The 23,061-nt window shown below is 33.4% G+C and overlaps 1 protein-coding gene across 3 annotated transcripts; it reads left to right on the top strand.

Moving 5' to 3' along the window:
• The first annotated feature begins 565 nt into the window (after positions 1-565).
• Sk2 (Sphingosine kinase 2) lies at positions 566-23,061 on the top strand. 3 transcript variants are annotated; one of them, XM_076380706.1, is made up of 8 exons: positions 568-1,563; positions 1,652-2,011; positions 14,745-15,096; positions 18,591-18,959; positions 19,045-19,295; positions 19,628-19,723; positions 20,356-20,495; positions 20,621-23,061. In XM_076380706.1, exons 2-8 carry the CDS (start codon positions 1,663-1,665, stop codon positions 20,807-20,809), a joined length of 1,746 nt encoding a protein of 581 aa, XP_076236821.1. In that variant the 5' UTR covers positions 568-1,563; positions 1,652-1,662; the 3' UTR covers positions 20,810-23,061. The 3 variants fall into 3 exon arrangements, with proteins under 3 accessions (XP_076236820.1, XP_076236821.1, XP_076236822.1); XM_076380707.1 differs by having other exon boundaries at positions 1,511-1,563; positions 1,659-2,011; XM_076380705.1 differs by having other exon boundaries at positions 566-2,011.

Below are 23,061 nucleotides of genomic sequence, written 5' to 3'. Positions count from 1 at the left end.
TGGATCAGAGTTGCCACGTTGACGAAAAGAAATTATTCAATGAAAATTTTTGTAGACCTTTGTGTATTGCTTACATATTCATAAATAAATTAGCTTTTTTTGAAGTATTTATGATTCAAAACAAGTTATTAAAGCTTTGCTGTGTTATGTAATATCAAATGACATATATCTGGTAATTTACACAGAGTTTATCATAAAGAAGTGTTACTATGCTCACAAACACACACATGTATGTTTCAAGCGTGATAATTCATGTTACTCAAAAATAAACACAATTTATTGCCAATTACAAAATAGACTATTAAATGAATTAACTATTTTGCGAATCGCAACGTTGTTAATTGTATTTTCGAATGCCAAACAGTCTTCAAACAGAAATTCATTCGTTCATTCTTGCATTTTTCATGACCCGAATTCTGAATTTGATGACGTTTCTGTTCCCTTCATAAATAATTAGAAATCGAACGCCTCTCTCGATCAGACAATCAGAAACTTTCAGATAATTAACTTTTAACAAAGCAGTTCAATACATAGTTCATACTTTCACAAAAAATTTGACAGTTGCTCGCATAAAGGTCTCCCAACAAAAATTAAATTTAAAAAAAAGTATTTTTATGACCCAGCGCACAAAGAATCGCGAATCGTCAAACAACTCATCGTTTCACCGCAAGATAGCGCTGAGAGTGCCTTCCTCGCGCAGCGCCAGAACCCAAAAATTCAATGGTGGGGAAAAAGGAAGGAAACTGGAAGGGGAAATAGTTTCTCGCCAGGATTCAAGCAGACTTATCGGATACGCTCAGTAGCAGCCCCAACCGGAAGACGTGTGACTGTTCTGTGCGGGTCGATTCATTGTTCGAATATTTCGATATTAAAAACTATACAAGAACTATTTATCTTCCGTAGCCCTCTGGCGTTGACTTCACCAGATATCGCTCCGATAATCAGTCTTCAGATTTCCTACACATAAACAATACACATCGTGGACAGTTCCTCCGAGATAGTTCAATGTTCCGAGTGCAAGTACATACTGGAGCAATCGAGACAGCGAGATAATTCTTTCCACGAAATTACCGCAATTAATCACGAGGATTCAATCCCCGAAGAAGCAAGCCCGCTCGCCTCGAACCCTATTCACAAACCATTCGCCACCTTTCACGAAGGCCTGCCGAGTGCACGAAAGGACACACGTGCTTCGACAAGTTAATGGAACAATCGCTGCCTGAACGACGCACAGAAGATGCTTAATGGCACGAGGGAACGCGCGAGGAGCAAGAAAATCCAGCAGCGTGTATCGGTAACAATTTCCTAAATGGAATCTTTCGGTGTAACAGCGTTCCTTGGACACAGGTGCAGCGAGCTCATCACAGCGTCGAGATGTCCGTCTACCGCGTGCCTTAAACCCCATAATAATGGCCTGTCGATGGCGCGGATGTAACTCGTGTTCTTCCCTGTCAAATGGAAAACGGTCATCGGCGTGTCATGGAGGACGGCGGTCAAGTACGTTCTAGCACTCTCCTCGAGGAGACCTTCTACGTGACGTCGAAGAAGAACACGTACTACAAGGTGAGACTGACCGAGAAGGGCCTCAGCCTCGAGAAAGACAATAACGGCGCGACGAAGGTCGAGACGATCGTTCTGAACGACATAATAGGATGCAGGTGCATGCGTTCGAAGCGCAAAAGCGCGGGAAGCTGCGTCTGCGGACCGGGTACCTCGAGGTCGCAGTTCAAGCTGGTCGAGTCAGCGGAGGCGTTCCAGTGCTACGATGAGTTCGACACTTCCGCCTACCTTTATATCTACGCGTACACGCTGAAGAAGGCGCGCATAAAGGGCGTGAAAAGGCGCGAGAGGACGACCATCACTCTTCGTTTTCGCAGCTTCGACAAGTACGAGGATAATTTACGAGAGGCCAGCAGGTGGCGATTGGCCATCAAATGCCTGATCGCTAGCGTGCCTGTGCCGAAGGGTTTTATGAGCCCCACTCACGAGAACCTCGAGTCATTGATCAGCGGTAAGTCTTGGTCTCCTATGTTACGGCGAGAGTCACGCGATGAGTACGCTAATTGTCCAGGCTTTCTTCCCCTTCCGCCTGAATGACGTGGGCAGGTCTTTTTTGTAATGAAGTAAGGATCCTATGTTTACGATTACGTGGAACTTAGAGTCAGTGTCGTTAAGTACATAGAGTGTAATTTTTCGCGTGATTTTCTAGTTATACTGTGGCTTTGAGATCTAGATATACGTATTTATACTGACGTGCATGAACTTAACCTAGGTTAAACTTGGACAGTTTCAACAGTTTCGATGTTTGAAGGTTCCTGCCACACTGTGGCTTTATCTGTCTTTTTGATTTATTCTAGGTATTGGTATCCAGTTATCGTTTAGATTATTGCGTAATGGTTTATAGAAATTTGTAAGTTCAGTTTAGCTCTTATCAGTATCACGGGAAAATGCTACATAAAAATGGGTTTTTTGAAGTGTAAATCTATGGTGTAAAATACGTGGGCAGAAACTTGAAATTGATTTTATTTTACAGGATTTCACAGGACGAGATTAACAAATGAATATTTAACTTCTTTATTATATAGAAACATTATCGAAAAAAATTACACTCGATATTGAGAAAATAGTTTCTGCTAAAAGATGCTAGATTTCTAGTAACAAATATTTATTTTCTTAATTTCTCCAATTAAAAATTTCGAAATAGCATTTGATAATAATATCTAGAATAAATGTATTCTTTTTCAATTTTCGTAAATTCATTCGAGAAAAATTAATATCAAATTTAAATGAGTTAGTTTCAAATACACAAAGACTTTTGGGGAAGACATTTCTTTGATCGTCTTCATACTGTACATTTCTTATGAGAAGTCTCGCATAAAGCATTGCTCGTAATGTTTTCCAGGGGACTTCTCACGAGACACGTATAATACATGAGTTTGACATCACTGGTGTAGATAAGTTAGGTTAGGTAACTGGCGATCAGTCTTACGGGATGACGTTGATTTACAGTTGCTACAATCTACTGTCTTATAAGATTCTTTTTCTCTTGTTGACTGTTTTTGAGACATCTTTGTTCAAGATATACTAATGATACGAAGTGAAAGGTTTTCTCGCACAGTTCCTGACCAGCACAACTGTACCTTAGTTTTACCGTTATATAGTACGTATTTCCTGGTAGGGTTCATTGCTCATTGGCGAGTTTATATATCTATAGTCTGTGATACCTTTTTTAGGATAATTCATGCTCATGCTATTCCGCGTTGGTCTTATCGAAAATTGTGAGTGACAGTACACGCAAATGAAACTCTCACTCTAAATCGTATTAAGTGATAGTGAATCTGACTACAAGGCGGTATCGAGGAAATATTGTAAATTGTAAATGATTCGTTGAAAGTGTAACTGATTTCTTGATTTCTAAATACCTTTCAGTTAAAATTGAATCTTGTTCTGCATTGGTGTGTTAACCCATAAATAACTTAATAGTTCTGAGAAATCGAATACTTTACATTCTTTCGCAAATGACATGTACATATAGTAGCAATTTTCCTAATATATTTAGTAATATTATTCACTAAAATAGTCATTTACATATAAGGATAGGAGCTTACAAGTAAGATACATTGCTCAAAAAAATTTTGAGCAAAAATTGACTAACTTTGACTGACGATAACTCCGCGAATAATTATGGTAGGATCATGATCTTTTTTTAAATTATAGTCTGAAGTCTTGACTGTAAGATACTATGACTTAATTTTAAGTTTAGTGCATCTCTACTACTGTAGCGCCTTGAATCTGAAGGCATGTTTATCGTATTGAAAATTCCAAAGTTTGACGAAATGCACAGACTTTCTAGAATTTTTTTCGGAGAAACCGTTTACAGGAGCATCAAATTGGAACCCTCCCCTTTAATTTAAAAGGAGAATCAAATTGCTGCGATTTTTTTTTTGCAAAGTTACAGGGCTTCAAAGTAACCCTTGCATTTTTGCCATCAGCATTATCAGTTCTGTTATAAAAATGCAAGAGTTACTTTAAAGTGCCACAACTTCTCGAAAAAAAATCATTACGACTTGATCTTTTTTTTAAATTGAAGTGGAAGGACCCAACTTTATGTCTGTATAAACGATATCTCCGAAAAAAATTTTAGCGAGTCCCTGCATTTTGTTAAACTTTGCAATTTGCTGTATTGAAAATTGCTAACTTTAACGGGATGCACAAACTTAGAAAAATTTTTTTCGAAAATGCCGTTTACAGGAGCATAAAACTGGAACCTTCCCCTTTAATTTAAAAAAAGAATCAAGTCGCTACGATTTTTTTTCGCGAAGTTACAGGACTTTAAATTAACCCCTGCATTTTTGTCAAGTGTTTGTAGTACCCGATGTGCTATTAAAATGCAAGGGTTACTTTGAAGTCCTGTAACTTTGCGAAAAAAAAATCGCAGCGACTTGATTCTTCTTTTAAATTAAAGGAGAAGGTTCCAATTTTATGCTCCTGTAAACAGCATCTTCGAAAAAAATTTTTCCAAGTCTTGTGCATCCTGACAAGATTAGCAATTTTCAATAAACATGGCCTTCAGATTTAAAGCGCTACAGTAGTAGAGGACCAATCTACACAGTAGCTTAATATTTCCATTTCAAGTGATGTAACGTAATTAACTGATAGGGAATCGTGAATTGATGAGGCTCGCTAAACTTGAAACACCAGTTAACTTTAACTTGAAGGTAATTGGAGGTGAAGAAATCGGTCATCACTGACTCAAACAGGTTAAACCCCAGGTTATACTTATTCACAACATCTACCCACACTTTATATTCAGGGCTTTCCTTCACAAACTTTCTGATTAATTCCTAGTATTTCACAGGAAGTAGAAGTTATTGAAAATATCAGTCATGTAATAGACACACCCAATATTCTTTTCTAAAATTATCTTCTCACAAATATGATTGTTTACTTACATTTAAACGTATATTCTTGTTATATATTATAGGATGTAGTATACAGAGTGGAGTACACACTAAGCCCTAGGCAGTGAAATGCTTTCTATCAGATGCTTTACATATGCAGGCCAGATGCCAACATATCTTTGCTTGAATAAGTTTGGATCAGCATACACAACATATTTGTGCCTAACGCAACAAGAGTCTCCTTACTTCAATTTCTGTCTCAATTTTAACAATGATTAAAGAAACGTAAAGATAGTGTAACAGATTATTTTTTGATTATTTTTAAATACGAAATTCTATTGATTCTTTTATGCAAAGAATCCTTGCACGTTTTTTTTCGATTCTGTTCTTTCTCATTAATGCAAGATCTGCATAATTAAACTAGGAAATTATGATTCACTGGTATATATCAAGGTTTACGCAGAAATTTATGCACATTTACTACCAGCTTCAGACTTCTTTAGCAATACTCTGTTTTTATCATACATTATTCTAATTAGAGTTTCGTAAAATGCAAATAAAGTTGTTACGGGTTAATGAGATAATATCACAAATGTGTGTAATCGATTCATTATCAGTAGAACACGATATTTATTAAATCTTTTCAGTTGATAAAATACAAATGATGAATTTGTAAAATATGAATACACTTCGTGTAGACTTTCTCAAGGCAGCTACTTTAAAATGTTTCCATTGTTAAAGAGTAAACAATTACGTAACTTCTCCAAACTAAGCTCATCGTCAGTTATGTATACGTTCGCCGATTAAAGATTGCACGTTTATGAGAAATTCCAACATAATTGCTAAAATAATAATCGTGATTTATTATTACTTATTTCCATTTGCTGTACTACCTCTAGTGCTTTAAAAAGGAATTACAAAGTATTTCGACCTTCCTTGTCTGGTCTGTAAAACAGTTTTAATTTCTGCAATATCATCGGTTTAAATTTACTAATCAACAGTATTATCAACTCTATTAACAGTATTATAGTGTAGATACATTATAATTATTTTTACCTTGATTTCACAGGAAAATTGGTAAAATTGTTGTGATTAGGTGCATCTGTATTTTCCATGTTTTATTAACGCGAATCATAATAAAACAGAATTACGCGCGTGCATTGTGTAACTATGAAGATACAATATACTATTATCTGAGTTAATATCGCGACAGAATTATCAGCGTTTATGGCTGCCCTTTCCTTTGTTTCTTCAAAAGCATAGCTTGCAAGTTGAACGTTCATTGCAAATAACAAAGGGGTATTTCGGTTTTATAATTTTATAATATTTGCTTATGATAGCTGAGTGTATTTTGAATCACCATAATAAAATTGATTGAAGAAGTTTACAAGTTATAAATTTTTTATAACTCAGTGCTTATTATGAAATTAAGGAGAGGGTTTGAAGCTTCTGAGAAATGATTACGCGAGAAATCTTTTAATTATTTGAATTATTTTGGTTACTTCGATCTATTTAGTAACTACAGTGCATTTTCCATTGTATGTAGGCACAAGTGCCTCTTACGTTTCCTTATTGCATTAATTACGTTGTTTTCTGATGCGCAAAGCGCTCATTTACAGTTGTGTAATACGAAAAGTGAATGGTACAGTCTTCTTTACACGCAGTTCCGTGTTAAAGATGACTTCTGACACTGTCTGGAAAAAAAGATTCAAGTCTATAAGAAACATTGAAATAAATTTGTGATGATTAACTTCATGAATAATTTAACATATAGAAAACATATTTTCCATTTCTTTTTCTGACTTTTGTTGCTTCGATTTTTCTCATTAATTATCGATTAAATTGAGTTCCAAGATAATTCAGCTTTAAGTGGTATTTTAATTGAAATATGAAGTTTTATTGTTATTAGTGTCTTAGGCTGCATATAATTTGTATCTGCAAGCGGCAGTGGTGCAACGAAAAGTTCAGATTTGAGACCTGGAATCTACACTATTGTTTATAAGTATTTGAACAGTATCACATGTTGAGAAAAATGCAGATTTCTTTGTAGTAATTGATGTATATTCTTTACATTTGTTTCGTACTTCTATTATATTTATATCTAAAAATATAATAATTACAGTAATTGTATTTTTAACAGTGATTAATGATTAGTCTAAGCAATAAATGTCGGTTGCTATCAATAAATCTGTAATTCTCCAAACTTGTGAAATCGTGCGAATACTTACGAGCAGTACTGTATATATTAATTCACCCCAGGAGCTTCATTATATGGAATTTCAAAGGTAACTGATTCCAAGATTTTGCTGCGCCGCTGCCAAACCTTAGTCTCTTTAATGACACCGACAACCTGTGGAGTAACGAGAATTATGTGGCAGATAAATCGGTTTGTTTGTTGTTGAAAGTCGTAAAGCACCACTTGAATATTTATTAAGCGAAACTACTTTAACCTTTATCAACGATTCTTTTGTTATTGTACACGTAACTGTTTTGATTTTAACACGAAAGAAATTATATAATCGCAAGTTGGTAGATTCGGTATAAAAACCTTTGCTCCTAAAGCCAGAAGTGATACAAAAAATACATTTTTTAAATCATAAATAACGCGTGGTATGGGGAAATGTTTTGTCGATGAATTTATTAATTTTCCTAAGTCTTAAATTATTTTATGAGGCATATTTAGCTTATCTTAGCGCAAACTCTAAATATGTATCTTTGAAAAATAAAATTAGTTTTGTTATCTAAAGTTATGAGAATTAAAACGAGGTAGGTGTTATAATTGATGTAATTGTTGGTTACGTGCTTAAACTATAATTAATAGATGCAAGCAAAAATGGTGTTAAAAGGAATTATCTCGCGACAAAAAGCTATACACTGATCAATATAATAGGAGCATCACCCACTCGAGTGACGCTAGTTTCATTTACAGTAAAGTGTTCAATACTTCTGATGCTCCAAATGATCAGAGACAGTATGAAGAAGAAGTTAGAAACTGTCTTAATATTCTAGAATAATATTACAAAATCCCTATAGCCCCTACAATAATAAATATTATGAATTTATGTTAATATAACAGTAGCTATCACTTATCACATTATAATGGCGTGTTTAGACCAAATGAGCGAATGCTTGCTCTTCCACTTCAGCAAAATTCGAGTGACACGAGCATTCTTGCATTCACCTGTCGATTTTATTCATTCAGAATAGGATTGAATTTTGCTGAAGTGGGAGAAGGACGAGCATTTGCTCTCTTAATTTCAATTAAACGCACAATAATAGTACAGTGCATTACTACAAATTATAAATAATGCTAGATTAATGTCATTATTAATGTCTACTAAATGGATGAATATTATCTCTAATTGAAAGCTATTTAATACCAGTAATATTAGGATTAATAGTAAGCAGCGAATGGTCTTATTTGTTAATTAATTAGTAGCACCTATTAGTGAACACGACATTGACATTTTTTTATTCATCATTTTATACAATTTTACTGTTATTTAATAGACCAGTTCTACAGATAGCCTCGATACGTTCATTATTATGCAGTTTAGATCGACAAAGGATATAAAACCATCCTTAATCAAATGCAAAGCGAAAAATTGCAAAATAGTATCTTTTATTCATGTATGTAAATACATTACCTAGCGGTATTTAAAAGAAAGATTTCATATACTATTGCTATTACTACTCATAAACGATATAAATATATTAAAATATTTTTTGGCAAGTTAACATTGAAAACATTATATTTGATCGCGATAGACGCTAAATGGCTGGGTGTTACAAGGAAAATAGCAAGTAAATAGTTCCCAACGGCATTTAACCTTTTTCATTCATCCGGTCAGAGTCTGCATGTCAATGAATCGTTTCATTAGCATGCGTCACTTAGGCAACCCGACAAAGGCACGAAAAAAGATGCTTATTCTTCGGTTCCCTTCACGCTGTCAGATATAATCGCGAATATTTTACTAGTTACTGAATTCAATTTAACGATTTCACGTAAATCAACTTTTGTAATATTCTTTTTTAATCGTGTTGCAACATCGTTACGCATACTATATGTAATAAAACGTTACTAAATATAATATACAGGGTGTCCCTGATTTTAATATCCAAACTTTTTCAGTGTATTCTATGGGTCTAAGTAAGGAACAAATATTATATAAATATGAGTCGTTTAGAACTTTATTCAACAATTATAACAGGAGTACGAAATATGATAGAAATACTAACTTGTGGTTAGTGTGATACAATGTAGCAATATACTAAGGACAATATTTACATTTAATTTGTCTCTATCTAGCGGTAAGCTGTATTTACTCTTTGAACTCTGAGGTCATTTTCGCTAATGCTATTATAGTAAGTTGTTAGACCTCATCGAGTAGACATTTTGAGATGCTTGTTAATCAGCCTTAAAAAGTAGCTAAGAACATCCTAATACTTTTGATAACTTCAGATAGTAATATGTTCTAACTTAAATAAAAATACATTACATGTAAATATTAATGGTATATTCCCACATTGTATCATAGTAACCACAAGTTACTACTTCCTTCATATATCGTTTTCCTGTTATAGCTTTTGAATAAAGCTCTAAACTACCTATGCTTATATATAATATTTTTTCTTATTTAGATTCATAAAATATATTGACAAAATTTGGTCTTTAAAATCAGAGACGTGCTGTATAAGTAAAGCAAAAACAGTTCCACAATTCTACATGAAAAAATAGGTTAAAAATGCAGAATAAAATTTTTGGAGAAAAGAGGATGCCAGTCACATTTTTTTAAGTCGTAGTATCTATTTTGGGACACCCTGTATAGGACTTAAAATAGACTCGCGAATCGAGTTACACGAAATCTTGGATCTCTTTAAACTTTGCTTTAGATAAATCGTTCAATTGGTTTTGGTATCGCACGAGACTGATAATCACGAATAAACATTCTAAACACACGGTATTTAAAACGAAGAAAATAAAAAATCATTTTATTTATGGTTCGTGTTGGTTATTACCAAAGTTTTGAAAATCCAAGTAATGCCATTTAAAATGTATTTAGTCTAAAAATAGTCGAGCAATATCTATGGTTATGCTGCATCGAGATTGTAGTTACAAAAAGCTGGACTCCATTTCGCTCCGATTCGCGATAACATTTCTCCTCCGCTGATAACCGTGCGGAACTTTTGGCAACCTTGAAGCGACGTTCCATTCAATCAGCATTACTGCTCCTTTCATAATTTAATGTCGACATGAATTTTAGCGAATATTCTTCCCTACAATTTTTGAAAACGATTTTTTTTTTATTAAATTTACTTTCAATAAATTAAGAATCTAAAAATTATTTATTGAAAAAGGAGGAAAAGAAAAAGATAAAGTAGTGTAAACTTCAATCTAGAAGCTTCTACTATTGTGAATTTAAATTTTCATTAATGCAAATTTAAATCTTGACAAATTTAGATATTTTAAATACAAATTCTAACAATTTTAACTTTCATTGAACGTCAGTTATCGCGAACTTTAATTTCGCCTAATTTTAGAGGGAAGATTATAGAAGCGTATTAAACAAGAATTATTAATTGCTGAATAATTTAGTGAGTAATTTACCAAATAGGAACACGAAATAAACGATGCCTTTGGCTCTATGCTTCGTCAGAATTCTAACAAATTACTAATTGCTATCAACAGTTTGTTTGTTGAAGACATATTTGCACGAATAAATTTCCATGTTTTTCCAGCGTAGACATGTTTTGTTTCTAATACACGAGAGTTCAAACCTATGGTCATATGGAACAAAGTATAAAACGCTTATTCATGCCGTTAAACATTATTATTAGATGACGTTTATGTAAAAGAGATACGTAATTGTAAAATGATTTATGTACATTTTCAAATACAATGACGCATTCGCTTTCCTTCCTTTTTAGTTAAAATTGTCTTATTAGCGTCATGCTTAATGGCCCAGTGTTTGAATGTAGAAATTAGGTAAACTGATTAAATTTTCATCGTCAGCGTAATTGTTAACATGTATACATATGCAGATTAGGAGATGATATTTTGATTATGAAAGTACGATGCATGTGAATGAATGTTTGTTATTAGTAGTCGTTAACTTGTTATTGATAATCATTTTAAATGATAAAAAAAGGTGTATTCTGCCTACCTAGGCAGAATTATGGAAGACCAATAATAATAGGATTAGTAATACTAGGAATAATAACAATATAGTAACAAAGCTAGTAGTAATTCCTTTTTCTACTCTTCGGGTTTTATTCGAAACGAGTTTGTCATGCAGTAAATGAGTTTACAAGTTGTTGAAGGTCGACAAGTTCGATGAATCACTTTGTTGTACAAAAGACTTGACGTTAATAGTTTTCCGTTTTCTGAAAGATAGTGGTTTTAAAAGTTTATATAGTAGGATAAATGCAGAGAACGTTTAAAATCAGGTTTTTATGATTTTTCAACCTTTTTGAAGAATGTAGAAATAGAGAAAAGGATGGGTTCTAGTACAAAAACTAATACAAAGTGGAAAATAAGAATTTTAGAGACTTGGTTGAGAAAATCAATTTTTTATACACTTTCTTAGCCCTAAATTTAATAATTATCTCATTTATATTACAATTTTAAGAAGCAACTAAACTTAATAAAATATCTCAAAACAATTAATGTATATCTGTTATTAATTGAGAGGTTGTTGAAATTGGTCTCTGGAAGAAGTCTCAGAGTCGTCAATTCTTCAAACGGTTCATTAATTCTTCAGATCAATTGACACTTGAAGCAGATTGGTAGGGTTACTGAATTAATAGAGGTCAAGTCTTTCTAATCAAGTGAGTGTTTACAAACGCATCTTTGTAGACAGAAAGAATGATATATGGAGCTAGGAATGTTGAACTGCGAATGACACAAAAGCTCTACTGTTGAATACAAATACATTAATGAAATACATTTTCTTAAAAAATCGAATTTCGTAGAAAGTCATTTTATTTAATCGGTCCAATTTTGTTTCAATCTACTCTAAAAGTTATTAATATTTATTTGACGTGTTTACACATTTAGCATAATTAATGTTTGCAATGTGATTATGGATTGTAGTCGATGGACTTCTGGTGATCCCACAGTGATTACAGTTGACAGTCTTCGTCCTCGATGACACTTAAATCCACATTTAAATTCCAATCAATTACATATATACTTTGCTTTATATACGTTATTGACATTCACTTGCCTGATGCCATAGCATACCATCATCGACAATATTAAAATGTGATAATTGGGTAGAATAGGTTGTCAGTGACTTCACATTTATCATCATGCAAAGGCACTCGATAATAGTTACAATTTTCTATCAGTTGTAGCTACATGTAACCAGTCTTCAAATTAAAAATTTTTACATTTTGATATTTTCAAAATTCCATCACGATTCTATTAATCCTTACAAAAAGACTTGAAAGATTTGAAAATGAAAAATCTGCGAATTTCGAGTATTTGCGCTCTGAAAAATCTAAGTAAGAAATTTAAACATTCGAAAGTTCGACAGTTTAAAAATGTCAGCGTGCTAAAAGTCAATCTGTAGCCATTCTACATTTTATTGGACATAACGTTGAACATTACAATTGATTTAGACGCTGAAACTTTAACACGAATCGCCGATCGCAAGAACCTAAACTGTATCCGTAAGCTTCGTTTTATGGCTGTACGTTAGGTGGTGGTTTGCACACTGCTGTGCGACCATTGGGAAACATTTTCTCGGATTTCTTTGAAAGTTTCCGCCTGTCTTTCTTGCTGTAGCGTTACAAATTTTATTTATGAGGTTGTTAGCGATACGGGCACGAATCGAATGTGCCAAACCATGCGTACGTAAGTCGCTAGACGGAAGTACAATTAGGTCGTGGGTGTCGCCGCGTCTTCCTGTCGCCAAAAGCGTTTCGAGCATTTTTCCAAAGCTGGGTTCACGGTGGACACCCGCCAAATTAATGCGAAATGACCCACATAAAATAAAATTGCTGATTATTATCTTGTTATACGGCTTTTGTCTATTATGCTGCAGGAAAATGTGTATCGTACAGGGTCTCCAAGCTGAAGCAGGCCACCTAAATGCCTCTGTTTTTAATAACACGACATTTTAGAAATTTCAATGAATGATTCTACACGAAAGATTATTCTTTCATAATATGAAATTTTGAAACCTTTCACATTATGACATTGGCGATTTTCGTGTCATTAAAAACAAAGGAGATATGTAGGTGGACTGCTTCAACGTGGACACTCTGTATTTCAAGGAAGAATTAAAGGCACATATGTAGGTTATTTATTGTCTGATTTATGCAGATTATTTGTGTCTTAATTTAAATATAGATTAGAATATTAAAATAAAGCTCACATACATATGTGTATTATTAGCTTTATTTGCATCCAAATAGATAAAGAGAGCATGATTGATTACGATATCTAAGTCAATCGAGAGTGATTATTGTTTCTTAATTCTTTTTTATTGCCTCTTGATATTTTTTGTAAAATCTGGAAATATCGGTATCTTGTTACGTTTATCTTTTAATAGACTTCTATTTTAAATACAACTTTTGGATTGCACAAATTGGTTACGCGCAGAAAATAATCGACGTATCAGGAAAAGTTAGAAATTTTCTCAGCAAAGTGGAAATGTATTTAAAAGAAAATTACTTATAATAAATATGATATCGCTGTTTTATACCAACTGATAACAATCGCTGTTTTTAAGTCGCTATAGCGGAAGAATCTATTTATTGTGCAAGGGATACTGAAAAAGAGATAAGGAAATGCGAAAACAAACAATGGTCGAGAGATTAGGTCGAAATTTCTCTTGGCCCCGAGACATTTTTGCGAGTCCCGTTTTATATACACTTTCACTAGTCGCGTATTTAACGATGCATAACCGCCAACTGTACGTAAATACGATCCGAGGTCTGTTCAAGTTAACCACCTGAGAAAGTCGAAAGTCTCCTAGCGTCTTTTCCTCCTTGCATTCCGGTTACCTATATTCTCCAGTTTTCTCCTGGACACGTAAGCGTGACTTATAAATATCGGAAAATTAAGTGGTATCAATTTCCGGTTTTTACGTAAAACACGTAACCGAGCAACTTGAATTATGCGAATTCCAGCTCATGGAAAAAATTAATTTAATCGTTATCAGATATCTACTTGCAGCGAAAAAAATCACTTGTTATTGTGAGACAAAGATAATACTCGTTATCAGATAATATTGATAAGTATTGTTACTTCTTTTAAAATCGAATTTATTATAACTCTATAAAGCTTACGATTCTACCTATATTATATTAGGAAACATAATGAAGTGATGAATATACTAACAGTAATACCCATAAATTGATGATAAAAAATTAGAAAGTTATTCGTGGAAGAAATTGATAGGTATATTAGAAAGAAATTTCCATATTTATTGCATACTGTAATTACAGCAAAAAACATCTTCATCACTAATGTCATTTACTGCTTCTAATTCCTCTTCCATGAATTTCTTACAGGTATTTCACCTTCCCTTCAAACCTCAATCAGTATTCCACTGTACACACTCCTATTATCATTACACAAAAGACACAAACCTCGAATAAAAAAGATACTAACTATATTTGAGACCCAGTTAATCGAGGTCCTACCGTAGCCCAAAAGAAAGACTGCGGATGTTCCTCCGCAAAGGGATGCCAGCAGCTCCGCTGCACCACATTTCGAAAGGCTAAACGCGCCCATTGAACTGCGCGTCATGTAATCGTCAAGGGACTCTGACTATTCGACTAATCAGCCAGTGACGATCTTTGTACAACGCCTTTCCCAAAAATCTGTTGCAGCGTGTCCAGGCGAGCAGCGAAAGCTTCTGGTCTTGCTCAATCCGAAGTCTGGACCTGGCAGGGGCCGAGAGACGTTCCAGAAGCGGATCCATCCGATTCTGTCGGAAGCAGAGAGACCTTACGAGATCCACATCACCAAGTGTTCCAATTACGCTCGTGAGTTCGTGCGTACGAGGGACATTTATCAATGGAGCGGGCTGCTGATGGTCGGGGGCGACGGTATCGTGTTCGAGGTGGTGAATGGCCTTTTTCAAAGGCCCGATTGGGAAAAGGCGCTCAGGGAGCTGCCCCTCGGAGTGATACCCTGCGGCTCCGGAAACGGCCTGGCGAAGTCCATCGCGTTCGCTAAACAGTAAGTCTTTTTTAGATTCATCTGTAGCAGAATTTAACGCGTTGACTGCTGTGTCACTCATGCGTGGGTGACAATTTTTACATGATTGTGAATAACGATAAGATACATAGTTATGAATGATAGTAATGTACAGATGGTTGATAGAGGCAAAACACTTTGAAGTGATTATGAAAATGGATTAAGAAGAATTCTTTGTAAAGGTAGATTCATTGGCAAAAGGATAGAATTTTGAATGAATTTAAAGTGGCAGTCAACGTGTTAATCTCTGCTGTGAGTTTAGGTAGATAGTAGAAGTGTACACATATGGGATTACCATAATTTACGTTGGGCTTTTGAGGGAGGAATTTCTTTAAGGCCAAGTAGGGTGATTGTATCTATCTTCTTTTGTAAGTGTATTTGTTTAAAGCTGGGTCTACACTATATGTTATGCAGGGTGTCCCAGATTTGGTATCAAGGATCTTGATACTATTTCAAAATCTGGTCAGATTCCTGTATTTGATATATAGTCACGATTTATCCTCACACTGGGTCATTTTTGGAAATATATCTACTGCTTAATACAGTGAAATGCTATTATAGTATCGTCGTGAACCTACTAATAAATTTAGAAATGAGTAACATTTTGTGAACTCCTCGCTGATAACTCTTGAAACTATAGCGAGTGAAGACTGTAAATTAGTTAATCATTCTCTCCAGACAATTTTATTTAAGAACCATAGCTATAGAAAGAAGTATTGAGAATAAAGTCAAAAATTTTGAGGGATGATTCCACATGCTAAAATCATAGGAAAATGAAGATAAATCACATATGTATGCGTGAAATGTGTCTGACTCGGGACTTATTCTACTAATTTATGTCGTGTCTGACCTATGACTTACTCTACTGATTTCACTGCATCTGGCGCAAGATTATTCTACTGTACATTGAATGCAAAGGGTTAACTGTTCAGCGAAGAGTTCTAAAATGTAGTACAGAGTATAGACTACTCGTTTCCTCATCCAGATGATTATAGGTATAGATAACTATCGTGCACTGGACTATAGTTAACTAGGGTTATTAATGAGGGACATTATCCAAGTATCCGGGGCCGAGTCTTTTCCAGCACCAACCACAGTGTAGTTAGTTTCCGGATTAATGAAACTGAATTGGGTTCGTTTAATATTTGTAATACAGGACAGCAACTTTCCTTATGTGCACTGGGTTTTCCTGTTGACGTTATTCCAACAGAATGTGCTTTGTGGTAGAATATTCACAATGAATTATATTAGAGATAAATAAATGCTTTGCAGAAATTGGGAATTAACAAAAGAGGAAGAAGAGTAATATGATTACAGTAATAGTATAATAGTATAATAATAATAGAAAAAAAAAAAGTTTTTGAAATCTTGAATAATTATCAAAGAATTATCAATATGAAAAATATCATCTATAATTTAAGTATAAATTAAAAATAATATTAAAATATAGAAAGAACAAAAATGATACTAAAAAAAGGCACCAATCATCCCTTATACTATAGTTTATGTATTGCTTCTTTATATCGAACACCACTGGCAGTGCATAAGATTAATTACTCAAATTCACGCGGTATAGCATTGTTTAACAGTCATTCCTATTGTCAGTTTATTGAATGGATTGATATAAATGTCAGGACAAACCGCCTGTGATCGAAGATGTATCGTTACAAACGTCTCGCACCATTTGTTTCGATTTTATCGCGATGCGCTAACATTCTGGCGTAATTTTCCAATAATGAAGTGCATCGTGTCGCTTCAATACTATTCTCCCATGGACGATCGTAATATTTGTAATTAGCCAGTCACGAATCGTTGCAAAAATTTCCACTTTTAGTTTCTGCGAACACCCATAATGTCCATGTATATTTAAAGAATCGTGTGGATTTTCCTGCTGGTAATTCCAGCCATTTGCTTTAGAAAGTCGCATAAAAATTTGCAATTCTAGAAAACTGCAATAAAAATAACACTGACTCGAGTATCGTAATTTGAAAAGCAAAATTTATTGCATAAAGTAATTAGCGAGTTTATATTTACTTTTTTAAGTAGCAGCAAGCGGTCCATTTTCAATTGATGAAACTGATGAGTTCTTTCATCGAAATTTTTTAAAACTCATTTATTCTTTATGTACGTAAGATCAATAAGAAGGAAATTAAAATTTTTAGCAAAATATTAAGTTTAGTTAAGAAATAAGGACAGGAAGAAAATTAGCATCAAAGCAAATCGAAGTTTGTGGATTTAAAAGAGTCTATTTAATTAAATATTGTTTTGGCAGTCAGCTATGTTTATAGTGGCTTTCTTATTTCACAATTAAGTGGCTGTATCCAAGTATAAAAGATGAAGCAATGATTCACAACAAGTTAAGTTCCTGTTTTGATATTTCATGGAATTCGCAATAAAAAAAAATGAATTTATATCAATATATCGATGTCGAATTAATTAACCTGAATTATCTGGGGAGTCATTACAGTATTATATTCACAACAATATTTTATGTAAAAAAGGAAAGATAAGTGTTTGTGTACTTGATAACATAATTATGTACTTAATTGTTATTTAATAATCAAAATAATTTTGTAACTTTAACTTTTTCATTATTGGGGCACATGCTTCTAATTTCTTTTCATGGTTAGTAGTTAAGGAGTCCAAAAAATTTGCTGAAGGCGATATTCAGCCTGCAGCAGATAAATTATAGCTAGGTCAAACGAATATTTTTTTTTTGCTTTGCTAATATGATTCCCGCCTGGCATCTGTTAAAGTAAATGCAAGTTAGTGGATGTATTCTAAAATGGTCACTTGCGAAATCCGAAACTTATTTCAATGCCAAACGTAAATCTTTCACGAAGTTCGTCTTTGAGACGTCAATCTGCAATTTTGAAACTTAGCAAATATTTAACACTGTCGCTGAATGCACGATGTTGGCTAAAAAAACACTTGTTTTCGTTGATAATGTATATTTTTGGATCACTAGACAATAAAAACAGATGAAACATTGTTTTTAAACAGTATACAAAGTTTTCTTGATTTTATTAATTAAAACGAAGGTAAAATTCTGCAAACTTTAACGAACTGAAAAACAAAAGTTACTATTCTAGAAAAACTAATTCAAGATCCATTAAATGAGAATGCAAATGAGGATGCAAATGAGAACGAAAGCTGGATGTTATTGTGCATAATTAAGTTAACGCGAACATTGCAAAACAACGTTTTCCGTAATTCACTGTCTCATAATATACAATTCACGAGTAATATTCGTTATTATAAAAACATAAGACACATTGTACATACTCCTAGAATAATTATCCAGAAATATATTAAACTAAAAGTTGATGTTAATTACAAAGAAAAATATATTTCATAAATTCTTCCTAAATTAGAATCCAATAATTCATTAAATTTAATTAGTTCATTAAAAGAAATTAAAATTCAGACGATCCTTGCAGTCTCACGCCATTACAGAAACACGCACTCTGTTTCAGGGAACCGTACGATTATAATCCTCTTCTGGTCAGCGCCCTGTCTGTGGTGAAGTTCAAGAAAACGCAGGTGGACCTTGTCCGCGTAGAAACCAGGAGCCAAATTCTCTTTTCATTTTTATCCATCGGCTGGGGCTTGCTCGCCGATATTGATATCGAAAGTGAGCGTCTCCGTGCGATTGGAGGTCGAAGGTTCACCGTGTGGAGCGTCGCGCGTCTGATAGGATTAAGAACGTACAAAGGCAAAGTGTCCTATTTGCCCTACGAAAAAGTACCGTCCGTTGAGAATCTGAGCAATGGTAAATCCTACAACGAATACACAAAGGAGAGTCAGATCTCGCATTCCAGGAGCTGCGGCGACGACTTGGACAGGTAACTTTTTGTTCAGATTTTTGGGATAGGAAATTCTTCGATTTAATTTGTGAGAAGCATTGCTTAAACTTGATATTTTGTTCAGGTGTAGCAAAATCAGCGAGTCGAAGAGTTTTCATGATGCTCTGGACGGAGACGCGACTATTCTGGATGGCTCCATGGATGGCTATGAAGACAACGAGATAATCAGTGAAAGTATCACTCTGGAAACAGAGGCGGAAAGAAGACACAGGCTGGACAGCTTTTACTCAGCGACCTCTGCGAGGTCAACTTACTTTAGCACTGGTTCGATCTCTAGTTATCATAGCGTTGAAGAACCAGATAACGAGGAGATTGGTAAGCTTCAAATTTACGTAATCCTGATTTTTCCTCTTCGATGGAATTTCTTTCTTTATTGGCTCGAGATTCTTGAATGCATGTTGTGTCTATTTTAGCTTATTTGCTTTAATGTAGTTACTAACGACTGTTCCACATAATACTGATAAGCATTAGTGTGTATAAGCAAGCAAGCTGATGACCTTGCTTATAGACGTTCCAGATCAAACCTAATTATATTGGCAATCTAAAGTTAAATAGGTTTAGAAGAGCAATTGACACAAGAATAATATATATATCGAGGTGATTACTATTGTATCTATGATGTTAATAATATTTTGTATGCAATTAAGATGCGGAGAACAACATTAATCAAGCTATGTATGGCCCATCGTCAAGACTGCCTGCTTTGACCTCTGAGTTGTCAAGTTCCTGGACGCAAGTTGAGGGTAAGAAATCGAACAATTTTTATATTAACACCACGTTGTGTTAAAACGAGCGGTAAATAATATTATAAACCTCGTGAATTAATTTTCCAGATTTATTTAAAAATGTGGCTTAATTGAATTACTGTTTTGTATTAAAATGCTTATATTTGATAATAATGGAATGTTTGATACTTAAAGTAAAAATAGATTATAATTCCAACAGAGCAATGGTATGCTCGTTTGTCACTTACTGGTTCATATACGTCAACCATCTTACATATTAATTCAAAGCTTTATTCGTTCGTGATACTAAACACGGTATTGTTACGCTTGTTTCGTGTTTGAAAGACATACGGACTACAAGGACAGCCAACTGTGCAAGTAGCTTTACTCACCGTGACCTGTATATGGACATGATAACTTTTTAAGAACTAAGTTATAAATGTATACACGAATAGAACCCGAGCATTGAAAAATAAAGACAAAAATAGTCAACGAATAAATTCACGATTAAAAATTGTTAAAATTGATACTTAAAATTCTCATTACACATAATTCATAATTTTTAATTTTATTTCAATTTAGTATGAATTTATTTTCAATTACTTAACGTTAAAGGAAGACGTAAAAGTTGTTAATACTTCGAATTTCAGGAGAGTTCGTAATGGTTCACGCGGCATATCAGTCACACTTGGGCCAGGATTATTTCTTTGCACCACGTGCCAAATTGGCGGATGGTATTATCTGGCTGATAATAGTTAAAGCTGGAATTACTCGAGCCAATTTACTCCAGGTAAATAGCCCAATTAGAAGGCAGTGTTTCTGACATTTTAATTTATTGCCAATTAAACGTAATATCCTTTAAACAAATGAAATCATAGCTACAGTAAATTAAGAATGATTTATTATGCTTGCTAGTTCCTGTTGGGTTTAAGTAATGGTACTCATCTAACACGTTCTGGCATCGACATGATACCAGTAAAGGCGTTTCGAATAGAACCAGAGGAAGGTGTAAATGGCCATATGACCGTGGATGGAGAAAGGGTAGACTATGGACCGTTGCAAGCTGAAATATTTCCGTCTTTAATATCAGTAATGTCTCCTTGATATACATGACAGTTCCCTTTGTAAAGAATTAACAGAATGGAATCAACTAGTACAATCTTAGAACTTTTTAAAGTTCTGCTATATGGTAGCTTGGTCCAGGCGACAATATTGTATTAATATTATATTATATTGTACATTCGGGATTGGTACTTTAGAGTCGTGGTACATATATATTCTAGACTGTGAGGTTAACAATAATCATTCCATACGATATATTTGATTATCTTTAATTTAATGAAATGAACGCAACACAGTTTAGATAGAAACTATTATGCCATAGAATTTTGATATTTATATATTATTCAATAGTGCTGGTTAACTAGTGATCCTTGATTAGAGTTACGAGCCTAAGGTATACTTTTTTAGAATGTTTTCCTATATGACGCACAATAGCGTACATTAATACATTTCACAAATTTTATACTAGTTAGCAAGTACTATTGTGTTAAGCTTGAAGCGTTAACGATCAGATCGTATATTTTACTTTGTATTATTTACCTGAAAGTACGATTACAATTTGTTAAATTTCTTTTTTCTTCGTTCGAAGATTTAGTACGTTTTTAAAATAACTGCATAGAGTCAATATATTGTGGCTTCCGATATTATATATATAGCATAACGCGAGAACTACATCAGAGAAGTTAACTTTATACAGATATTCTGATTTTGTAGTTCATATAATTTTTAATTGCCCAGAGGTCTAATATCAGAGCATTGATTTTAGAGCAAAGCGCTCGATCTTATATGTATAAATAAGTGCATTTACTATTAAAACGTCAGTCTTTCGGTACAAGTCAGAGTAACTATATTAGCTTCTCATCTTATGCTCACATTTGAAGTATTTTTTCAGGACACTATTAGTTATTGAAGTAAGAACATATCAAGTTTATTAATGTAGTATAATAAACGAATGTGTCATACCAAATCATGAACGCACGATTATTAAAAATCATGGAACTTTGTACATATTGTAGTTATTGAACGCAAGAAAACTATTTGATATTCTTTAGAGAAATATTGTAATTTTATTATAATAGGATAATTGCAGAATTATCTTATATTGTTATTAAACCGCGCTTTAAAATTGAAAGAATAAGCTATTTCAAATGAAATTGTTGATGTATTTTTCAGTTAATCTGCATCCCAAGAAGAATCGATAAATATTAATTTAATATATGCAAGTAATTGTTTGTATACTTTGTATGTTTCTAATTATGGCATTAAGACGTGTAAAAAGTTCTATACATTATCGAGATGATTTAAAATTCTTTTCTTTTTTTCTTTTTTTTGTACCAAACCTTACGTTTTTACATATTTTATAAATGTAATAAAAGCTTGTCATATATACTCGTATATGTTTCACGTTTAAAGTATTGAATTTGTAGATTTTGAAATCAATGAATTATACTTTCATTCTAAAAATATGTAAAAGGAAGAAATAATATTCAGACAGATCTATTCATTATTCTTAGACAATCACAGAGGACATTATTATAAATTATTTATGTAATAAGTAGACGTAGAAAAAACAAATTGGAGCATTGGAAAATATTGTCAATTAATCCGTGTACGAGTTTATATGATACGCATTTTAATTACGGCAATGTGAGAAGTGGAATATTTTAACTAAAAGTACGTTTAATAGCACAATTATAAGATTATGTTTAACAGGTGCAAGAAGATTAGCCTATCACTAATGAATGTGTTCAATCCTTTCTGGTCACAGTTACTCTGATACGTATTTATTAATCATATATTCACTCCAAATATTTTAAATATTCCTTAAATTTATTGCAAACAAATAATCTTCGTAAGAATTTTCTTGAATACCATACCGATTATAATAAATTTTGAATATCTGAAAGAAAAACTTTATAAAAATGTGACTAGAAAGAATTTGTACAATACAGAATAGAATTCTAAGCAGCGCTTTTTTTAGTGCTACTTTGTAAATGTTTGTAGTTATAAAACACTAAGCCATTCTTTTTATTAATTTCTTTGTTCTCTTTTTTTATATTGTGGGAAATACAAAAGTCGATTGTATAGTTAAAGAGAAACGCCAGTTATTTGGTACATCGTGTAATAAATATTACATTGCCGTTCAATATAAAACTTATCATCCTTAAAATTTATACATATGTATAATATAAAATTTTGTTATTCCGCTCTTTTTCGGCGGAAAAAATCGTTGATGTTTTGGAAATAATTCTCTCGTTAATGTTGACTTAAATAAAAGTTATTTAGAATAACAA

Source organism: Calliopsis andreniformis, chromosome 6 (genome assembly GCF_051401765.1).
Source record: "Calliopsis andreniformis isolate RMS-2024a chromosome 6, iyCalAndr_principal, whole genome shotgun sequence".
Taxonomy (NCBI): domain Eukaryota; kingdom Metazoa; phylum Arthropoda; class Insecta; order Hymenoptera; family Andrenidae; genus Calliopsis; species Calliopsis andreniformis.
Note: the sequence above shows the minus strand (reverse complement) of the source record. Positions and strands in the feature narration are given on the sequence as shown.

Bases quoted from the DNA above. Each gene is read 5' to 3' on its own strand.
- Sk2 (XM_076380705.1), top strand. From the start codon at position 1,456: ATGGAAAACGGTCATCGGCGTGTCATGGAGGACGGCGGTCAAGTACGT. The intron at 2,012-14,744 runs GTAAGTCTTGGT...AATCTGTTGCAG, and splicing joins CCTCGAGTCATTGATCAGCG to CGTGTCCAGGCGAGCAGCGA. The intron at 19,724-20,355 runs GTAAGAAATCGA...TTCGAATTTCAG, and splicing joins TTCCTGGACGCAAGTTGAGG to GAGAGTTCGTAATGGTTCAC.